Source organism: Salarias fasciatus, chromosome 1 (genome assembly GCF_902148845.1).
Source record: "Salarias fasciatus chromosome 1, fSalaFa1.1, whole genome shotgun sequence".
Classification (NCBI taxonomy): Eukaryota; Metazoa; Chordata; class Actinopteri; order Blenniiformes; family Blenniidae; genus Salarias; species Salarias fasciatus.
The window spans coordinates 16894329-16917007 of record NC_043745.1 but is presented as its reverse complement, the minus strand read 5'-3'; the positions used below and the strand labels follow the sequence as shown (position 1 = coordinate 16917007).

Below are 22679 nucleotides of genomic sequence, written 5' to 3'. Positions count from 1 at the left end.
ACCCTCTCTGTCTCCCAGGGCGACAAAGCTAATTTGAGGCAGATCTTGCCTTAAGGGGTAAACTGTAACACACACATACACACACACACACACACACACACACACACTGCCCTTACCACTTTATCTTCACCTTTCTCCCGTGAGCTAGCCCCTGCCAGCCACCGTTAGCCCTGATGCTAACTGATCCAGCCACTGACCATTACCATGCATGCAATTCTGCTGCAACAATACTCACACCCGGAACTGCAATATGAAACATGGCAGGTGGAGTTGATAAAGGAGTGTGTTTACGTTGACCAATGTGTCTAAACGCTGCTGTGTCTTACTGTACACTAACCTACCAAAAACAAAACAAAAAATAATAATAAATTACTGTCTAATGAAACAATAATTAAATAAATCAATAAATAAAACAATGCACACAATTTTGAATAAGAAAAAAAAAAGCACACAAAAACCTTAGATAGTTAAATTTCATCTGCCACATAATGACAAAGTTGTGTTGTTGCAGGCCAAAACAAACTTAAAAAATGTCAGGGATATATCAGCAAGAAGCAGTTATTTGATGAATATCAAGGTAAAGAAAATATCTCACTAGTTTATAGGCTCATATTCTTTTCAGATTTCCCATGGGTTCAGAAAGAATTAAAATAGGGAAATATAAGAAAATGGATGTATCCATTTTCTAAATGACCCTTATTCATATGTAGAGCGGGACCCCCAGTATTAAATTCACACCCAGCACAACAAATGGGGTGGCTGTGGTCTGTCATGTTGATGTATAGATATGTAGGGCGATGTGTGTGTGTGTGTGCATGATGTATGTGTGCAGAGCAGGGGAACAGTGGCAACAAAAGGCAGTTATTTGTTTGCCTGTTTGAGACAGAAACACACAAACACATGTCCTACAGCTAAATACCCACAGACACACGGCACAAGATGTCAACATAGCTCCCTGCTTGATGTAGACATCAGAAATCTGCCATATTATTTATCTACCATTGTATTGTCTTGGTAAAAAGTTTTTAAACATTATCCATTATAACAAATTATTCATTTGCTTGTTTTTTTTTTTAAAACAAAGCTTATTGTGACTTCATATACAAGAGCGAGCTGTTTCCTTGTCGTGTAGGAGGATGCAGTGTCAGCTGCATAAACTGTGGGACTGTCGGAGCTGCCAATAATGCATGTTATAACATGTGCGCGTGTGTGTTGTTGTGGTCACGTACACACATACACAAGACAAAACAGGAGACATAAGTTCTGCCTATGTCAGATCAACCGGGAGAACAAACGCAAGGACAGCAGCTTGGTGGGAGAGAGAGCGTTTCTATTTCTTTGAGTGTGCAAAAAAGGAGAGAAAGCAGGTGAGATGAGCAGCAGTGAAACTTCACTTCTTTTACGTTTCTGTGACTTTTAAGGAAAAACTTTATGTCATACCAATTTTGAATTTTACTACATTTAATTTGTTTGCAAAACTGACGAAATAAAAACTATTTTAAAGAAACAAGCTTTAGCTTAGCTGTAATGACAATATGTTGGTCATTGTTGGCATTGCTGAGATATAATTCAGTCTTTATAAATGATAATATAAAGTATTCTTACAATGTTTTCGCAATGAAATTTCAAGTAGAATCGAGGTAAGTTAAATAGAATGAAGTAGTCACATGTATGATAGCAGTAATAAATATGTGTTCGAACATTTCATCTAACATTCATTCATCATACTGCTTCATCCAGCTGAAGGCTCATTCAGGTTCTGCAAACAAATAAGTTCACAGTACTTCACTCATGAAGTTGGTATTTGCGTTTGTCTAATGAACGTTTATAGACACAGATCAAACCTTGCAGTACCCTCAAGGAATTTTCCTCTGAGATTAAAAAAGTATTTAATTTAATTTCTATTGTATTGCATTTTATGCAGAGCTACAGTCAATCCCAGATGGCAAGGGCAAAACCTTTGGACTGTGGAAAGGAACTGAATTAGTAACAGAAAACCCATACTTGCACAGGTGTAACATGCAAACTGCACATGAAGCCTCCTAAGCCCGGATTCAAACTTGAGACAATATCACTGTGAACCAAGAGCTCTAACCACTGCACAAACTGAACGTTCTTGTAAATTTGTTTCTGTAACTCTTAGAATTATTTGTAATAAAAGATTATTCCATTGCAAAAACGGATGCCCAACTGCTATGATTTCACTCAGTATTATCTGAGTTGGTAAAAATCAGCAGTTTACACAAAGGGGGGGGGGGCAGTGAACGAGAGAGGCTAAGGATGGATAAAAAGACACAGAAGAAGCTTCAGAGAGAGAACAATTATCCTGAGTGGGAGAATTGCAGGGAGAGACGAAGACAGGAATGGATGGAGGGAGGGCTGGCAGGCGTCGGCGCAGGCACGCTCTCTGACCACTGTAAGGAAGGGGGCGTAGGCCAGGTCTCCCATCAATTACAACCTTGACCCTCCTCTCGTCTCCTTTCTCTCTCACACACGCTTTCTGCTTCATTCAACCATCCTCCCCCTGCTTCTCATCCTCCCTTGGACCCTCTCCTCTGCTCCTATAAATCAATCTCTTCTCCCTCCCTACCCCTAGGTTTCTCCTACCTTCCCCCTCCCTCTCTCCCTCCCTCCTTCTCTCTATCAGGCCTCCTCTTCATCCTTCGCCACTCCTCTCCCTCCTTTCATCGCTGGAAGTGCAGTGGGAGTAGAAAGGTCAGAGGTGGGCAGACAAGAGGGAGAGAACGAGGCAAAAGGCAACAAGGGAGTGTGAAAATGAGAGAGTGAGTGTATTTAATCAAAGTGGTGTGGGGGCAGATAATATCTGGGGTTTTTGTGTGTGTGTGTGTGTTTTCTTTACCTCTACCACTGAACAACTGCTGAGTGTCGAATACTTCTGTCATTTCTATTGGTTTTCTCATTAAAGTAAAGTAAAATGAGGACAACTTGTATATTTTGAAATGAAAGCAAGAGAAAAAACAGAGCAAGTGATGGAGTAGCAATATGAAAAACAGTCAAAAGGGGAATGCTGCCATAAATATACAATAATATGATGAAAAGACAGACAGAAAATTTCAGGACCTCAACGATCAGGGATATGGTCACTGTTAGGATTGTTTAAAATGAAGAATTCACTGTCATACCACTGTGCATGTTGACATACCTACTGGTTAACAGTGGTAACATATTTATTTTCCCACAGGATTAACTTCTCTCCATAATGCATCAATAAGAGTCAACAATCAGCAAAGGTTCAATATGTTTTAGATTAATCCAACACAAACTGTGATATACTGTAAAACACGGCAAGTTTGTTAGAATTTAAAGGAAAGTGAGAAATGGAAGAGACCTTTGCCCTTACCCTCCCTCAGCATCCCCACAGTCAGACACTTCATGAAGCGACAGGCCTGGCATGACTTGCGTCTCCTCTTGGTGATCTCGCACTCGTTGGTGGCTGGACAGCTGTATTCGATGTTGCCTGTGGCGTGTAGACATGTTGAAGGAAGACAGGCAGAAGGTTTTTATTTCAGATAGATATATCAACAGACAGGCGGGCGGGCAGACAAACTACACGTTAGACAGATCATACAAACAGAGAGAACAATGACGGAGACCAGAGATGTCAAGTTGTACACAGACACAAGGTGGAACAACATAGAGTTATCATGTGATGTTCAAATAACCACAGAGGAAAACATTGAAACTGGGATCTTTTAAAAACCAAACAATTTGCTTCCTCATAGGTATTTCCTTTGTGACGGACGTGCTCCGATGATGTGTGTCTTCTGAGCTGATGTGTGCTATATGAGTATACATATGGGTTGATGTGTAGCAGCTGAGCGTGGTTGCGTGACTAGCTGCAATGCAGGCTGTGACACTCAGGTGCAGAGCTGGAGTTAAGATTATTATCTTCAGTAAGTCTATTAACTTCACTACCCTCACCAACCAACACACCAAACGTGCGAGAATAATACTATTTCTGCCTCTGTGAGCGTCTCACTGTTTGGTCTGTTTCTATTGCGCCTGACATGCTTCCAACTTTCACATGGCAGTAACATATTCAATAACATCTTTATTTTGTCTCTCTTTTAATGCACTCCTTTAACTTCTGAATTTTAACATATTCATCCTGAAATATATCTGAATATCATTCCACCTTCTGCATCTGCTCACTACAACAGTTCTCTTTGTTTGCTTGCAGTTTTTTTAATTTGCTTTCTTTTATTTTAAGCTTCCCCCTCTCCTTTTTCTATTAATTACTTCCCTTAGCTATACACTCAGTGCATATGTGAAGGAAGCATTACAATAGATTGGGAGTTTTACCAATTTGCTCGACCTGTTTCTGCCTCCAAAACGTATCTATCGGTAGTCGGAAAAGTGTGGGCATATTAAGCAAGAACACCTTTTTTCTTCCTCCCAACTACAGTACCCCAACAAGCCAATACATCTCCCAATGAAACAGAGTAAACAGTGATTACTATTGACTGCTGCTGTGGAGAGGATGTTTTCTCATTACTGGGCTGATTAAGGGGGGGTAGTTAGCTTGGGAAAAGGCTAAATGCACAAATACTTCCTAATGGGTAACAAGACACCCATTAATTGGCCTTGTTAGTTAAAGTAAAGGCTAAACATGATAAACACTGTGGGAATCCTAACTGTCTAATAGACGCTGCTAATGGGACTAGTTAGCTTACAGACAACCATTAGATGCTGATGATGTAGGAGAAGCAGATTAATTTAGCGATTTACCTAGTATTAGGGCTAAATGTGTTAATGACACAGAAACTGAGTGTGCTAATGGCTAGTCAGGAAAAGACCTTATTATTCTAAGGAAACAGACAAGCTTGTGCTAAGTGGATAACTGCAGTGAAGAGCCACTTACAGGGCTGGAAGGACTGAAGCCAAGAAGCTAAACTATTGGCAGTGGAGCGTCAGCTAGAATATATAATAATGCATATGGTTTTTTTAGATCAAGCTGACACTCATTAAAAGACCGCACATCACTTAGAAAAAGATAAAATCTATGTGTCATCTATCTATACATCCTGCAGGCTCTGGCCTGGGGAAAACCATCCTTCTTCAAAGGGGTATGGGATAGGAATTAGAAAAGGTTTATACCAGAATCTTAGAGTTTTGTGTGTGTGTATGTGTGTACAGTAATGTGCACAGGGGCGAGCTTAAATCAGAGAGGTTCTTGGGAAGGTCCTGTGTATACTGGTGGGTTTGTTTGTGAGTGTTTGTGGGAAAGAGGGGGATATAAGAAGGCCTGAAATCCCCTGCAATCTCCTTTGAGATGTGTGTATATGTCCACCTGCTGAATGACAATTGACCAGCAGAGTACCGACTGTGTCACAGGAATGCTAGTGTGTACTTTGGCCTGCCATCATCTTTGTGCCGCATCTGTTTCTGCCTCTTCCAACGTTAGACCTGTGAGGACCACTTTCCAGTATACTTGCTTTGTCCAGGTACTGAGGGGTTTTATAACATAGTTTTAACCTGAAGTTGCTGAGAGTCTAGACAGAAGGCAGGAGACGGCATGATAAAGCCTCCTCGAATCCAAAACAGTGCTATTGATGCACATGGTACACTCTTACCGGCACATACCACTTCTACCACTTCTACCACTTCAAAAATGCAAACATGCCAATACATGTATAGAAATTTAACATAGTTTAAAGACTGAAGTATTTATCATTTTACAGGCAGGCACTGGTAGGTGCCGTTGTCAGTGCACCTGTGAGGGCTTCCTCCCTTAACACTTCACATCACTTCCACCCACCCGTCTCCCTAGCTGCGTTCCTTTCTCCTTTCTTTTTCGATCTTTGTGAGTCTCTTTTTCCATTTCATTGCCCGATACCTCCCTCTACCATACTTTGCCCACCTCCCCACTCCCCTTTATCCCCCCTCTCTCTCAATAAGGGAGTGATAGATGCAGGTTGTCAGGTGTCGCTGGACTGACGCCACAGAAACAGCAGCTGCCAGAGCTACTTCCTCCACGCTGCGACACACACATGCACAAACACACCAGCACACACATGCCACTAATTCCTTCCTACATCCATGTGCCCAGTCCACCCCCCCACCCCCCCCACTTTCTCCCATTTCTTGTCCAAACTTATTGTTTATGTGCACCTCTCCTCGCCGCTCCTCTGCTCTCCGGTCCTCTCCCACCCTGTGCTCTCCTCCCTGTCCAGCTGGAGGTGTTTTTTTGGTGATTACCTGCAGTTTCATTGGCTAATGGCTTGAAACATACCAATATGTCTGCCACTGCCCATCTGAGGCCGGTCCTGCTTTTCTGCCAGGACACACACACTACTGCACAACCACGCACAAACAGGAACATGTGCACAGATGTGCGCTGAAACTTGCACTCATTTACATTTGGATGCACACAAGCCCACACACAGACACCCAACATCCAAAATGTCGGTGGGTGAGGCTGCCATGTGCGGCAGCCAAAGATAATGTGATGACCCATTTCTTCCAGTGCATCCAGGAAAACGCAGCCGGAATCCAAACAAACTTTGACCTGATCGCAGTCTCCAAAAAAATCCAACAGATACAACAATTTTAGCACATCGTTGGACATTATATTGATTTCATGTTAACTTTGATGAAAAATTTCCAAGTGGGTGATTTGTAAAAATACCCAGAAATACATAGATATCTTTTTAGACAGACTATTATTAGCAGTGAAATGTATGTCTTTTATATATTGCCTCTTATGCTTTGTCTCTACTTAAATATTTTCATCACAACCTTTCATGGCCAAAGTCTTGTAACTCCCTCTATAATACGTGACCCTTCACCTTTAACTTTTGACTTCATCATCTACAACAGGAAAAAAGAAGGATTATGAGTCCAGTGAAAATAACGAGACAAAATGCTGATTAAGAGCTATTGAAGGTCATATAATAGGAGGTTCAACTGTCAACACAGCATCAAATCTGTATGTTTCCTGGTCTATTATGCTTAATCTGTAGCCCATCTCTAACCTGTATGACCTTTAACAAGCCAGCTGAATGAAATGAGATGAGATTTGACACTGTAACAATCACAGATGAATTAGGTGTTAAACCAACACAGAGAGTGATTATAAGGTTATGTGTGAGACCTTCTATTCATGTGCGCTCGGGTCTGTGCTTGAATGTGCTTCTATGAGTTCGCATGGCAGCCTGTGTGTGTGCGTGTGTGTGTGTGTGTGTGTGTGTGTGTGTGTGTGTGTGTGTGTGTGTGTGTGTGTGTGCCTTTATCTCTGCATGTGTGTGTTCTCCAATCTTTGTCAGGATTGCACTGTCTTGATCTCTAACCATAATAAACACATACAGGTCATCTGTAGGTAGTGGTGACCACCTCCTGAATGTAAGACTTCCACCCCCCGACACATCCTCCTGTCCCCCTCTGTCTCTGGGGCTTTACTGGGAAAGCTGCTTATCGGAGGCAAAAGAAAGCAGCGACAGATAGGCGGATGGATGGAAAGGCAGATAGATGAATCCTGTCTGATATGACTGGCTGACTGGCTGACTCAATGGATCGATGACCGCTGGCCGGCTGGTAGTTTGGTCATTGCGATGCCACACTGACTGAGAAGAGGGGCTTTTCTGTTCAATGACGGACCTTATTTGATATTAAAAAAAAAAACAAAAAACAGCTTAATTATTCCACAAAAACTAATTCATTACACCTGACAATTAACCATCTGGCCAGGCTGAGTGTTAGAGTGTAATTGATATATAAATTATGTATTTTTGTGTGTGTGTCTATGTGGCCAATCCATTGATATTATTCATTCATCACAATCAGAAGACTGGAAAAAATATAAAACCCATTATTGATCTTGTCAGTATTTGCTGATATTTAGTGCACAGGATCAAACCATATCAGCCGAGTTGAAATAAATCTGTGATTCTAACTATGCGGTCACTTATATTTATGGATTGATTAAAAAAAAAAATGTTTGAAATGCACTTTAAAAACAGTCAGATTTGGAGACCTATTATTGGTTGACTAATAGAACAAAATGGTATCATAAAATGTGTTTTTTTAATCATAATGCTGAATGTTTACTTCTTGCATGATCAGCATCCTCAATCCTGTGTACCTGCAGTTAAAATACTGTCTTATGATCAGAAATGCTGGAACTTCATCAAGTAGAATTAGAATAGACATACCAATGAGAGAAAAATAAGAAAACATCGAAAAAAATTTCAGTTATTGATTTACTTCCAGGTTAATTGTTAAATCTTCATCTTGAATGTTATTAAGTTAGTATATGTTGACCTTTACTGTATTTAAAAGGGTAAATTAAGGATATTCTCAAGTTGCCAGATGTATGTTGAATGAATGATCACCAAGTCTGTGGGACACAGTCCAAATACCTGCGCCCTTCCTGGGCTGCTTCTAGCCCTAACAAGAGATGAGCAAAGGATTATTGAGCCTAATTCCTGGTACTCTTTTCATCTTGTGGATTATTGTTCTATCCCTTCTCTCCTCTACCCCTTTACCTGAACTCCTGACCCTTGGACACGACCCCTGACCCTACTCTGACTTCACGTTATCTCCTATACAACAGGCTTAAGACTAACACGCTTTCTGTGAGGCATAAGCAGCTAGATCTGGGAATGCAAACACTGCCAGGAAATTATTTTTTGCTGTTGATGAAGACAAAGGTCAAGGTTGAGGGTAAAAGTGGGGACGGTATCTGGGAGCTGGATTGTCTGCATGTACCTGACGAGGACGGCTATATATGACTCTGTGTGTGTGTGTGTGTGTGTGTGTGTGTGTGTGTGTGTGTGTGTGTGTGTGTGTGTGTGTGTGTGTGAGTGTGTGTGTGTGCAATGAAAAATCATGAAGGGGGGATAAAAAATAGCCTATGAAGGGGTCCTGGTGGCTCACTTAGCAGACAGGGAGGTAGACACATACCTTATAAAAATCTGGGTTTACATCTGGCCTGGGGCTTTCATCATATGTCCTTGATTTAGCTCAGGTGTATGCGCTTGTGTGAGAGAGTGCATTTCAATGTGTGCCTGTCTTTTATTAGGGAAAAAACATATAAAAATTGATTTGCCCACATTTAGATTTTAGGTGCTATATGTGCAGGATTTCTATGAAAGATTGATCCCTGTTAAACGGCACATTTAGTTCAATATGCAGTGGAATGGGCTTAACTTTAACCTCTGACCAGGGTTGGCGGTGCAGGCAAAGTTGTAATTCGAGATAGTGGTGTTCTTACAACATCCGACTTAAGGGTCTGAAAATGCTAATTTGTAAAAAAATAAAGATATTAAATTAGACAAAAGTTCATTTCTAGTTTTATAGTTCTTTGAAAACCAATATCAGTAAAAAACACCAATGACACAAGCAAAAATGTAAATTAAAATGCCATTAAAAAATAAAAAGACAAACATTCTGACAAAAAATAAAAAAAAGGTAGTGTATACAGCAACAGAAACAGGTGGAATTAAGGGTGATCATGGAGGGACATAAAGGTAAAATGGAAACCAACCTTGGATGGTGCGTTTGAAGAAGGCCTTGCAGGCCTCACAGGATGCCACACCATAGTGGTACCCTGATGCAATGTCCCCGCACACCAGACACAACCGCTTGGGCATGGAATTCAACATGTACTCGCACTTAATTTGTGAATCTTCCCCAATCGTTGATGAACAGTCCTCATAACGCTTTGATCCGGGGCCACCGGCAGGCCCCAGAGGCCCCGCGTTGGAGCCGTAAAGACTTGGGGAGTCCAGGCCGTTGGGGTGGCCGTTCATCGTGGACGAATATGAGCCTGAGGCGTCGCTGGAGCCACCGGGGGAGTGGTGGTTTAGGCTGTCAGTCAGGGAGGCAGGACTAGACGGCTCAGTCTTTATGTACGAGGACGGACAATTAGACTCAAGGTGGCGCTCCTTACTGGACATTCTGCAGAGAAGCCTGAGGGAGTGAGACAGGGACAAGCAGAAGAAGAAAAGGAAGAGAAGCATTACACAAACTTGAAACAGAGTTTCAATTTTCAAATTAAAAGAAATGGAAAAATTAAGTGTGGCTCCATCAGTACAGCAGGTTGCTGTCGATATGTTGGAGGGTCTTTGAGCTGTTGTTGCAAAGCGGTTGTTGCCATTAGTGTGTGTGAATGAAGAAATGCTGCTGAATCTGTGGAAAAAAAACCCTAAAGTGAAGGAGGGCAAATTAGAAAAAAAAAAAAAAAGAAAATTCTCAAGCAAACACTCTTTTAGGAATATTTCATCACGTCTAAAGTGAAGAAGTGAGAAACTTAAATCTGGTAAAATACTACGAGCGCAGCAGAGAGGCCTCGGCAATACCACATAGTCACACAAACACATTCACATGCTTGGGGCCGAGGTCATCCGTCACTCTCCAGTCAATAGCAGCTTGTTCTACATGAAGGTAATCAGTAAGCAGCCCCTCTGCTGCTCAATCATCCCTAAGACAGGCCGTACACACAGGGGCACAGATTCATACATGGCCATATTCATGCAAACTGACAGACACGGTTCAGGGATTTAAGTAATCTAGAGCCACGCAATACAAAATAAGTTAGATCCAAAAATGAAGCAAAAAAAAAAAAAAAAAAATCTCTCATCAGTTTTGGAGCATCACTTCAGTCCTCTTGTTCATCTCCACCTTTCTCTCGTCGCTCCTCTTCAGCCTTTGCTTCCTCCTCTCCCTAAGGAGGCTGACGGGTGTGTTGTTAATGGCAGTTGTAATTAACAGCTATCTTCTCTCTGTCCATATCTCTCCATCCTTCCCTTTGTCTACCGTACTATCTATCTGCCTGTCTCCCTATCACTTCCTATTCACTGCCATCTCTCTCTTCCTCTATCTCAGCACCCTCTCTCTTTCCTTTCCTTTACGCATTACCACTCTCTGTCCCTCTAACCCTGCCCTCCCTCCCTTTTCTCTCTCTTTTCATTGTTAAAGGCAGAAAGCACAAAAGGGGTTTTTAATTAAGGCAGGATGCTGCTAAACGAGGGGCTTCTAAAGTCCAGTCGGCCTGTAAAAGATCCCCGTCCTACAGGGACCCATAAAACACAGACAGTGCCTTGACAGAGAATGGAGAGCTGTTGGGGTGGGGGAATGAGGAATGGATATAGACAGGAAAACAGATAGGCAGACAGCTACAGCAAAAAGACAGACAGAAGAGAGGAAAAACTGATCGCATGGGCTGCGATGACTGATGACAACAAGCTGACAGAGAGCGGGTTTTGGACCTGATCTTTTTTTCTTTTTTCCACAAGAGTTTTAATACACTTGATGCGTAGAAAGAAGAAGACAAAACAAATCTACTAACTGGGCAAATCAGACAAAACAAAAAACAAAACAAAACAAAAAAAAACACTGTCTGAAATTGTTGGTCTTTTCTATGATGTTTTTTTTAATTCCATAAAATGATGTGACATTTATGATGTTGAATACTTTGGCCTTTTTCACCTTTTCCATCATATATTTTATTCCCTCCACCTCCGCTTCCCTCCCCTCCCTGCAGCTTCTTCTAATTCAGTGACTCCATTAATCGTGGCTTTGTGGTATTCACCAATGTCCATAAATCCATTTATCTGATGCTAAGGTGGGTCTTTAGTTTGGAAAGAGAGGGACACTGTGAGAAAGGTTTGGACACAAATCAAGAAAGGGGAAAGGAGGTAAAAAGGAACGGAGAGAGAGTCGATGGAGGGAATATAGAGGGAGAGAAAGGGACGTATAAGGTGCCAGAGTGAGCCAGAAGGAAATAAATGTAAATGTGGAAAAGAGTAATGGGAAGGAAAGACATCACATGGGGTTGTCTATGTTCTAGCGGAGGGAGAAAACACAGTGGTGACAGAAAAAAGAGAGAAGACCCATTTAAGTAGATGATGTGATGGTGATGATTTAATCTCTCCTTTTTCACTCTTTATGCTCTTTTGTGGCCCCTCCTTTCGACCGTCAATCCCTCTGAGTACCATTAAGTGAAAGAGTTTAAGTGCCAAAAGATCTCAGGCGCTTTTTTTTTTTCCTTCTCTCTCAAATTCTCATCTATCTTTCCGCTCTCCAATCGCGGCCTCTTCTCCTCTATCGTGTCTTTTTCTCTCTCTCCTATATCTTTCTCAATGCTCTCTCGCTCCCCCTCGCTCTGCTTATAAATGAAAAATAATGGCAGTCGAAGGGGGAGGAATAAAAAGAATAAAAAAGGAAGACATGCGTGCAGAGGAGAGGAGTAGAGGAAAGAAGATTAAGAAATCACAGCCACTGCGCAGAGCCGAGTGAGAGGTTGAATGCATTTATGTATGTATGTTATCAGTATAATTACGGAGCTATGTAGCGACAGCTCAGTGCTGAAAGAGCAGTCTTATTGTGCCTGTCTGCTCTTCAGATGAGTGTGAAGAGAAAGAAGGGATTGGCTCTCTTTTCTGTCATTTCTTTATGTTTTTAGGTGTTTAAGGATATTTATGTAAAGCGTAAACGGCTCTAACGTGTTTCCATTCAGTTATCTTGAGGGGAACGACGACGTGAGTGTGTGTCACGAGATGATTCCAAAGAAACAACGAGGCGCTCTAATCAGGATTTGTTTTCTCTAATTCTGTGATATAAAATAGTTTGAACATTCATTTTATGTATGTGGATAAGTTAGAGTAGAAGAGCCACAAAAAAACTACAGAATTGTACAAAAGAAAGATAATTTTTACAGTGCTCAAGTTAATCATCAAAATAATTAACAAAACCTGGTTAAAAAACTGAATCAATGGACTAAAAAAACTTCTGCTGCTGTTCAAGCCAAAATATATTAAAAGAGGAATGAGACAAGTTAAAAGTTTCTGAAAAGAATTTTCGTCTGTTTCACTAAATTCAGTGAATTATTCAAAAGTAAATCTATAGTTACAGAAACTCATATTGTGAAGACTGAGATTACATTCATTCATAGGTTTATATTTTAGGATCTGTGAACTTTACCATTCATTCTGGTCGTGACATCGCCTTAACAAACTTCGATGTTTATCTCCTGCAAGCATCAGATATATAGAATTGGGAATGGGATTATGTTTCTCATATTGACACACACACACACACACATGCAAGCACACACACACTAACATTACCAGTCATCCTCGTCTCCATTTCTGAGTCAATCGCTGTCATTTGAACTCCCTCGCCATTTTCATTTCTACTTTTGATTCTGAACTTCACGAATAAAAGCACCCTGACTCATGAAGGAGATAATATGTTAAGGCATTGAAAGGGAAAGCGGGAGAGACAGAAAATAAAAGAATGATGCGTCTGAACGAAAGAAAACATAAGGAAGTATTTTTTGATGTGTTTTCAGGGAAGGTGGGCCACTTTAGAAGGACAAGCTGTCATTAGAGCGGCGGGCTGATGCAGCGACCTGACAACCGGCGGCGACAAACATACAATCATCGTATTAGAGCAACTGCTCTCTGCCTTGCTCTGTGTGTGTGTGTGTGTGTGTGTGTGTGTGTGCGCTCTCAGTCTGTGTTTCTGTGTGCTCGTGCACTCTCTTATTATGTACAATTTTTGTTCACCCGCTTCGCTAGATGGCAGCCATAAACACCAAGTGATCTTCAAACAACTCCGGACTGTTTTCAGCCACGGCAGAAGAGAAGAGCTGTGAAGGGTGCTGTTACTGTGAACTTATGATGTTAACTGAGGAAAAACTGTGGGAGAAAAAGTGACATAAATATGTAGTTCAGGTGTGACCTTACAGGTTTTACATTTAATCCTAAAAAAAAAAAAGAAAAAAAAAAAGATTGGCATAAATTAAAATTTCCAACCTGCTTCCAAACAAAAAGAGGCCGCGAGAGTAAAATGAAAATGCCCATTAATATCAAATTCTTATGGAAAACAGTGCTGGAAAATGAGAAGAATAAGAGGAGAGTGCAAAAAAAAAAAAAAAAAGAGGAAGCAGAAGTTGTAGCAATAGAGACAGTGGAGGGAGAAGTGCTGACAATGTAGCTACCACGGGTTGGCTAATACCTTTCCATCACACCGAGCATTGTGCTCTCAATGCTGATAAGAACACACAGTCCAATAAGCAAAAAGAAAAAAAAAAAGAGAGAGAATAAAAACCTTACACAATTCTATCTAGATGATACCAGCAATGCTTTGGGAGGGAGAGAAAGTGAAGGAGGGATGGAAGACATAAAAGAAAATACATTGAATTAAAGAATGGTGTGAGGAGGGGAAATAGGAGCAAAATGCATTTACATTTCCATAGTCAAATGAATAGAATGATTTCATCAATAGAGTGAATTGCTTTTTCAGCCCTCACACTCCTCTATTTGTTTTTCTTTCTTTGCTCTTTTTCTCTCTCCATTTTAACCGCACGGCTATCAGTGGAGAGCTGTTGAACCGCTTGTCAGCTTGTTGGCTTGATACAGTACGAGTGTGTACAGTGAAGAAACGTGGTGAGCTCGACTTGTTAGCTGCACACGTCTGTTCAAGAGGAACAGCAAGTGAATTAAACTTGGGTTTGTATGTGTGCCTCTACTCTACCCTTAAATGACTTTAAAGGTGGAAGTGAAGCTCAGGAGAGGAGAAAATAAAGTCTTGTTGTTTCCGCACACTGCGGGTCTGGGTTTGTGTGAGTGGTTGAGTTTAGCTCCCCAGAATCACAGTGTGTGGATGATTATAGTTGTTTTCAGGGACAAAAAAAAAAATGAATAAAATAAAAAATAAAAACTCCAGCAGCGACAGTCAATCTAAACCACTCTCCCTCCTACTGAGAACTCTCTCGCCCCTTCTCTCCTGCTCGCTCTGGGTCTCAATCCCTCTCCCTCGCACTCGCTCTGCCTTCGTTTCTACTCCTCACTCAGAAACACCCTCTATCATCGCTTCTTTCCCCTGCTTGTACAGCCACAGCCCGTCTCTCTCTCTCTCTCTCACACACACACACACTACCTTACACCCCACTCAAACACAAACACGCCGGGGAGCAGATCAATTGTTACAGTGTTAGTCGGGCAGGAAACCTGTAATTCACTTCATTGGCTGCAGAATAAACCCCTGATTACATACAATCAATGTGATAATGGCTAAAACACATTCTGCCCAATGGGCTGTTGGGTTGTAAAGACTGGCAGAGGAAAGGAAATGCGAGTGTGTGTGTGTGTGTGTGTGTCTATATTCCTAAGTGCATGTGTCTGCGACTGTGTTTAGACATGATGACTCCTTCTAGGTATGAATCTTAACGCAAAAGACACACTATACGCCTTACGGCTTGCAAACACGCAGGTGTGAAATGAAGTGGATGAGACTCGCGGAGACACAGCGGAGGGGCTAAAGCTGTTCTGTTGGGCTTGAAAAAGTTCACACACACACACACACACAGAGACACACACTGACATGCAGACAAAAACACACATGCGTAATATGGATGTGAATGGATAAACAGCAGGAGGCAGCACATGCAGGGCAATCTCAGCCAAACGCTATTGATAAAGAATTTTGTGCTTTCCAAACTGCAACCTATTGAGGAACAGCATGTTGAGTGAGATGATATCAATACTGTTTATGTGTCTTCAATCATCACAGTGCTCTCAATGAGGGATTCTCCTCTTTTCGGTGTTTCTGGATTGTTTTTAAAATTTGACTGGACTCCCTTTTGGTCTCAGCCCTCTGAGGAGTGTGTGTGCAGCACGTTTCAGATCTGAGAGTCCAGCTGTGTTCATTTTGTTATTTCAGTGGAGAGATATGAAGAGGGCGAACATGTTGAGGGCAGAAATGTGAGGCAGTGCAGTGCTAACCTGCTCGAAGTGTGTGCGTCTGCATGTGTGTGTGTCAGATGGGAATCTTGATGATTTAGGTCATTTTCTGCAGAGCGGTTGCTGATAAGTGTGTTGCTGCCAGGCACTATCTTTGTCACCATGTCTCCCTCTCTTTCTTCACCTCTCTTTTTGCCTCTCTCTCTCTCCTTATGTCTCCTTTATCTGCGGTGTGTTTCATTGTGTTTGTAAGGGTGGTTGTCTACTGTAAGAAGACTGTTTCACGTCTCAGAAAGAGCTCGACTCTGTGTCTGTCCACAGATACCTTCTGCAAACTAGAATAAATATGATGTTTTCTTAAAGTATTCCAAATTGAGCTTCCTGTTACACTTTTATTTGGGAACTTTTGGCTGTTTGGAGTACATATTAGTACACGGGGTGACCATTGGCGTTTTCCTGGGATGAATGTGGACATGGATTAATTTACTGAATGGATGTTCCTGTTAGATAACCTATTTACAGGAGATGATTAGTGTGATAAATTACTGACCCATTTTTGAATATTTCTTTTTTTGTCACAGGTAGACAGTCCAGGGATTTTTTTCTTTTGCACTTCCGATGTCCCTTTGCCATCCCTACGGGACAGCTGGACCGCCGCCGTGCGGTGCCCGGGCAGGGTTTAGGGGCATCCCTTGTCCCTCTATTCTGTGGCCCGAAAGTCAGTTTCAGAAAATTAAATTTTTAATAAATAAATAAACTATTAGAGTCACATTCTGTGGTACGATGAAGGCCATTCCAAGCACATTAAAACCAATTCTAACAATTAACTGGAATTACACCAAATTACTTACTAAAAGATTTTCTAAAATTAGACAGTGGCTTGTTTCAGTATAGTTATTAGAATTAGTTCCCATGCTTTTCATGAATCAGTGGTAGAGGTTTTGTTACAAATTATTTTATTTTTATAGCTTCTCTAATAGTAGGAATTAAAGTTTTGCTGCTCTTACAAGGACCAAGGTACACAATCCTGATTTCAAGGCAGAGAGCCTCGCTCATTAATAAACCATAGACTACCTGGACCTTCTGGTCACAAATCTACCTCTTTAGGCCGCTGCTTCTCAATATGGATTAGGACTCTTTTTTTTTTTTTTTTTTTTCCGATAAAATGATATGCACACTGAAGCTGATTGGCTCGCCAAAGGTGAATAATGTCAGTCTTCTTGTTGGGAAATCAAAAAGTAATTAAAGTGAGGCAGACAGTGAGGGCGCCGTTTGGTCCACACAATCAGGCTGCCAAAATGTGTTAAAAACAGGAATCGTATGCTGTTCATTTTGGTCTGTGCATGCAGGCTAAATAAAATCTGATCTTGGGCCGCGATTGGCACTGAGGTGGGATTTTGGACATGCCTTGTGTTTGGGATACAAAGTGTTGACTGGCTTTCTTTATAAAAGAAAGGTCATTGATCAAGGTCAGTGTTCATCTCTCTCTCTCTCTCTCTCTCTCTCTCTCTCTCTCTCTCTCTCCCTCCCTTTCTCTGTATGGATTAGCAGTGTTATCGCTTAACATTAAAGGTGTAACAACCCTTTTTAAACACTTATTCACACTTGCTCACTGACTTGCATGCATTGTAACACACTCCAACATGCTCATACACACACTTGGATGCTTGTAGGAAATGTACAGCTCTCCTGATTTCTCTCTTGTCCAGTCATGGAGAAGGACCTGGGATAGGTGCTATATCAAATGAAATTGTGCAGGACTATAATAAAAAGTAATAATAATAATAAAAAAAACAAAATATCCCCCATCGGATTAAAAGCACATTTTATTAAGCAGATGGTGAAAGAGGATTTCCACTCTAGTAAATATGACAGGGCTTTCAGATGTGACATGGGAGGGAGGCAGAAATAGGGAGAGAGAGGGGAGGGGAGAACGAGAGGAAGAGAAGGAAAAAAGAGCACATTGCTGCAAAAGAGAGAATATTCTTTAAAATGAGAGTCAGAGAGGGAGAGAGAGAGTGTATGTGAGAAGTAAAACGGTACTTAATCTCAGAAAATGGGTAAAAAAAAATAAAAAAAGAAAATGGGGGAAACAAATTCTGTAAAAGAGGGTAGAAGAGGGAAGAGGAGGAGAGAGGAGAAGGAAGGAGACACAAGCGAGCAGAGCATCGGTGCTGCATTCTTTAAGCAGATCAGATTTGGGGAAATTGGGCTGTCACTACAGGATTGTGATGATTTACACCTATCCATCACAGGGAGAGGGCGAGAAGCAGAGCCAGAGTATGTACAATAATGCACAGCAGCTGTAAAAATTGAGAAAATCCATCCTAAGCAGGTGTCATCCACCGCTTACTTTTTAAAATTTAAATTCAATGTCCAACAAACAGGACATTTAGAATCAGGGAAGTCTGATTTTACAATATAAATATTCCAAATGTGTGAAAATGCAGGTGAAAATCAACCAGTTTATTGCTATTCTGATTCTAATAATGGTAATTGTGATACAGTTAGTAAAAAAAAAAAAAAAAAAAAAAAAAAGCCAGGGCTAAAAAAAACATGCTACCACAGTCCTGACATATATTTGATTAAAGTATGGAAGTAAGATTCAAGCCAGCATAAAGTCATTATATCATTTTAAAAATTGCACATTTTGACCTGCCACAAGCTCCTGTTGACATCCGTCTCCTCAGCCGCCTGGCCGGGTCCTCCCACTCTCTCCCCCACGCCTTCCTTCCTCTCCCTTTAACTCCCCGCACTGCTGGCTGATGCACCTTACAGCCTCACTCCTGGACCATCTGTTAGGGAATCTAATTCACATCCAGTCATAATCAGGTTTGCTGGAGTGGCCAATGCCTCTGCCCATCTCTGTCTGTGTGTCGTTGCCTGCTTCTTCCTTTTTATTTGTTTTCCATTCCGTGTCCAGTTTTTCCGTCCGTGTTGTTTCAGTGTTTGAGACAGTTTGTTCCAAGTTATTATTCCTGCATAAGCCATGTTTTCGACATCTCCCTCTTTATTTCCCCTTCCTTGATCATTCTCTTCTTTCAGCAATTTTAAATTTTTTTACTGATAAAAGGCTGGTGGACAGACTGCAACAAACAGGTAAAGAAGTACACCAGATCTATTTTATCTTTTTAACAGGTTTGTTATCATGTGATCCATCGCTATGGAGTGAATTCTCACTCATCGTCTTAAAACATCTGTCATCATCTCTTTTCACTTCTAGGTGGTTTTGGGATTATTCCTAAAGTTTCATAAAAGCTTACCATCTTTGAAATTAACGTAAAAAAAAAAAAAAAAATCATTTTGCGTCAGCCATTAACTTCTGGAAATAAAAAAGGGGCTGTATTTACCCCACATTCGAACTGTGGCCTGTTTATGAGCGCGTATGTGTGTGTGTTTGTCCGTGATTGCAAATACGGCGCGCCGAGGTGAAGGGGGTGGAAGTTAATGAGAGGTGAGTGTCTGAACCCCCCACCACCTCACCCCCGACCCCCCCACCCCCATCACCCCCTCTCTTTCTCTCTTGCTCTCTCTCTGCTCCTGCAGTAATCCTCTTCTATAAATCTGCAATCCAATCAGCGTTGTCCACACTTCACGTGCACGCGCATCAACACACACACACACACACACACACACACACACACACACACACACACACACACACACACACACACATACACACACACACACACACAAACACACACAGAGCTGTTGGGAGGCCCATCTGTGTGTTAAGGCAATCTGCTTTATCATTATGATTACATTGGGCTCAGTTTACAGCAAAGTGTGTGTGTGTGTGTGTGTGTTTGTGTGTGTGTGTGTGTGTGTGTGTGTGTGTGTGTGTGTGTGTGTGTGTGTGTGTGTGTGTTCAAGCACACCCGAGCTGTCTGACATTAATCACATTCCCATGGTTTGATGGCCTAAATAAAAAGAGGAATAATATTGTTGCTGTCCAATGAAAACTGCAGATCTCCAAAAACACATTAAGAATTCTTTCACAGTGGAAAAAAAAAAGTTTTGATTTGAGCAGAGAAAATGGAAGTTTTTAATATGCCCTTTACATAAAACAATTACAGCTTTTGGTGGATTTTAATGAGAGGTTTATGTGATGAAATTTGATGCCACTCTTAGTAGAAAAAGTCAAACATCATCAGGATTTGATCAAAAATTAAATGCATCTTACTTACCGTATGTTTTTTGTCACATATGGTGAAAGGGAGAGCACACCTTATCATATCACTGCAGTTTGTAAAAAGAAAAACTTCCACTGTGAGCGTCTAAAAAAACAGGTAATGTGAATATGCTGAGGCAGAGTTGAACTCAGGTGAGTTTTTACAGCTTTCTTTCAACTCTCTGAACATTTCTCCTGTCTTTTAAAACAAACCATTGTTTATTTTACTAGTGACATGTTGCATTGTCATAAAACAAACAAACAAACAAAAAAATATATAAATAAATTATTAAAACTAATAATTCATCTGAGAAGTTGAAGAAGACGTCATGGCTTAACTTTACCAAAATATACATGATTGGAAATGTATTGGAAAAATATAATGCACCACCACTTTCATGTGAAATCCTGAGGCAAACAGTGATTAAAGACAGAGCAAATTAATTTGCTGCTTTATTTGAGTTGTACTCCTTAGAGAAAGTTTGGAACTCAAGCAGATACTGTAATTGTTGTTATTATCTTCCAACTGGGAAATGCTGTTGTGTCACGTCTGAGGCTTGCCGCAGTTTTGGCAGTTGAATTCACAATAACAATATCAATTGCAGTTTGTTTCAGCTTGATCCAAATACTTGAACCAATGCAGCGGAAATAACGCTCCGCCCGCTTGGGAGTCGAGTGTGTGTCTCTAACTGTGTGTGCGAATGTGGTGTGTGACTCCAAGCCATGGCGTGACTCCCTAGCCCCTGGCAAACCTCTACACCTCTCATCACCAGACTTCACTGTCTGCCAGCACACACACACACACACACACACACACACACACACACACACACACACACAGAGTTCTACTAACGCTCCTCGTGGTGATTGGCTGAGAGACTGCGTGAGAATGGTTCGCCAGAACTCTAATTGGCTTGACCCAGACTAACCCTGAAATCCTATTGGACTAAGACTTTCCAGTCTACAATGTGCTCAGTAATGCAAGCGCACACACAACAACAGACACACACACACACAAACACACACACACACACACACACCGACACATATTCACAAATTAAACTAATCAATTATTATCTACAGACTGTGTAAATAAAGCAATAAAATTAAAAAAATTACGGTCAATATTTATGATGATAATTATGTTGGTCAACGAGCTCTTGTAGCGTAGGTGTGGAATACAGGAAGAGCAAAAAATGGCAAAACTCTTATGTTAGTCAGTGAAATTCTAATCACCGTTTTAAAATGGAAAAATGTGTAAGATTTTGAACACTTGATGATTTTGTTATGGTCTTAATTGAATAAAAAGTGCAACCCAGAATTGATAAGTTGGAGCCAGTGTGTCTACAGCTCAGTCTTCATACACGTGTGATGTTTTAACACAAAACAAACACTGTTTTTACAGTTCGTGTACTAAGAGTGAGCCAAGCTGCCGACGTAAAACCTGCCCTGATCCACTGTTTTCAAACTAGACATTTCATGAAGTGGACAGTTTGGTTTGAGCATTGTGTGTGTGAGTGTGTGTGTGTGTGTGTGTGTGTGTGTGTGTGTGTGTGTGTGTGTGTGTGTGTGTGTGTGTGTGTGTGAGAGAGAGAGAGAGAGAGCGTGCACATACGCAAATGGTCAAGAAAGTTTAAAACGACACAAACTCTTAAAAAAATGTAAATCGAAGGCACAAAATAGAGCAATTTCTATTTGACTGTGCTTCAAGTAAAAGATTTAATGTGTCAAATAAACAGACAGAGCAGGCTAGAGTTCTCCTTAGTGATTATTCTAGAGGACTGAATATAACTGAGAGTGAGTCATAAAAAAGCAGGTTTAAAAACGTAACTCTACATTTAAATAAAAAAGATGATAAAGCAGCATAATGAACACACGAGAAAAAAACACATCTATGGGGCTGCGTCTCCACTGCACTGCGTGAGGGGACCAGGGCTCAAAATGTTACCATTTTCTCTTCTTTAATTTTAGATTTTTAAGGCAAAGTGTAACTTTTGAATAAAATGAATTGTAATGTATAAAATGACATGCAATAAAATCAAATGAGTAACACTTTATTTCCTTCAAGTCTTTTGTTTGCTCTCTCTGCTTTCTGTTTTTGCAGTAGAACTTGCGGTGGTTTAGTCTTACCTGGGGTTGTAGAGGGCATGTGCGTCTCTCATGTGGTTGGCCTCCAGCGGATCGTAGCTCTGGTGCATTCTCCAGGCGCCAGCGCCGCATTTACCATAAGATGACTTGGAGTTATCTTCGCTGCTGCTGTTCACCAAAGGCCCCTTCGATAAGTTCATTCTACAGGCCAGGGTAAAGCAAGAAAAAAAAAGAAAAGAAAAGACAGTCTGATCACCTGACATCTTTGATCACAATCGGCTAATAAAAAAATTGACAATATCAAAACACAGAGAAGGGGAATTGAGTGTTCATGAAAATTGCATGAACAAAAAACAGTGAACATAAATTAATAATAATAAATTTAATATAGGAAAAAAGGTCGAAACAAGTGAATGAATGAAACATGCACACGGACACATTCATGTATTTGCTTAAAGGTCATACAAGGGAATCGGTTCAGCTGAACAAATACTATAATACAAGACGACCTCTGCAGAGAACGGTTATGACAAACAGGGCAGCGCGTTCAAACACACAAAAAAACAAGACTGACGCAACGACCAACCCGCTGAGGGCCCTGCCTTCACCACCGACGGACACACGCAGGACGTGCTGTCATTTCTACCAGGTACTGCACACCTAAGTGGCAGACGGTGCAAAAAAAAACGTTCTTATTAAATACATGTGTCCGT

The 22679-nt window shown here is 41.1% G+C and overlaps 1 protein-coding gene across 6 annotated transcripts in view; it reads right to left on the bottom strand.

Moving 5' to 3' along the window:
• esrrga (estrogen-related receptor gamma a) overlaps nucleotides 1-22679 on the bottom strand; it is a 65497-nt gene that overhangs the window by 32736 nt on the left and 10082 nt on the right. For 3 of the 6 annotated variants that reach the window (XM_030092258.1, XM_030092224.1, XM_030092240.1), the window contains exons 2-4: nucleotides 22009-22167; nucleotides 9506-9930; nucleotides 3350-3478 (exon numbers count right to left, since the gene is read on the bottom strand). In XM_030092258.1, coding sequence (XP_029948118.1) covers nucleotides 3350-3478; nucleotides 9506-9930; nucleotides 22009-22166 — 712 coding nt within the window. In that variant the 5' untranslated portion in view covers nucleotide 22167. Of the gene's footprint in view, nucleotides 1-3349; nucleotides 3479-9505; nucleotides 9931-22008; nucleotides 22168-22679 lie in introns of those variants that run through there. The other 3 variants (XM_030092232.1, XM_030092250.1, XM_030092265.1) reach the window with 2 other exon arrangements.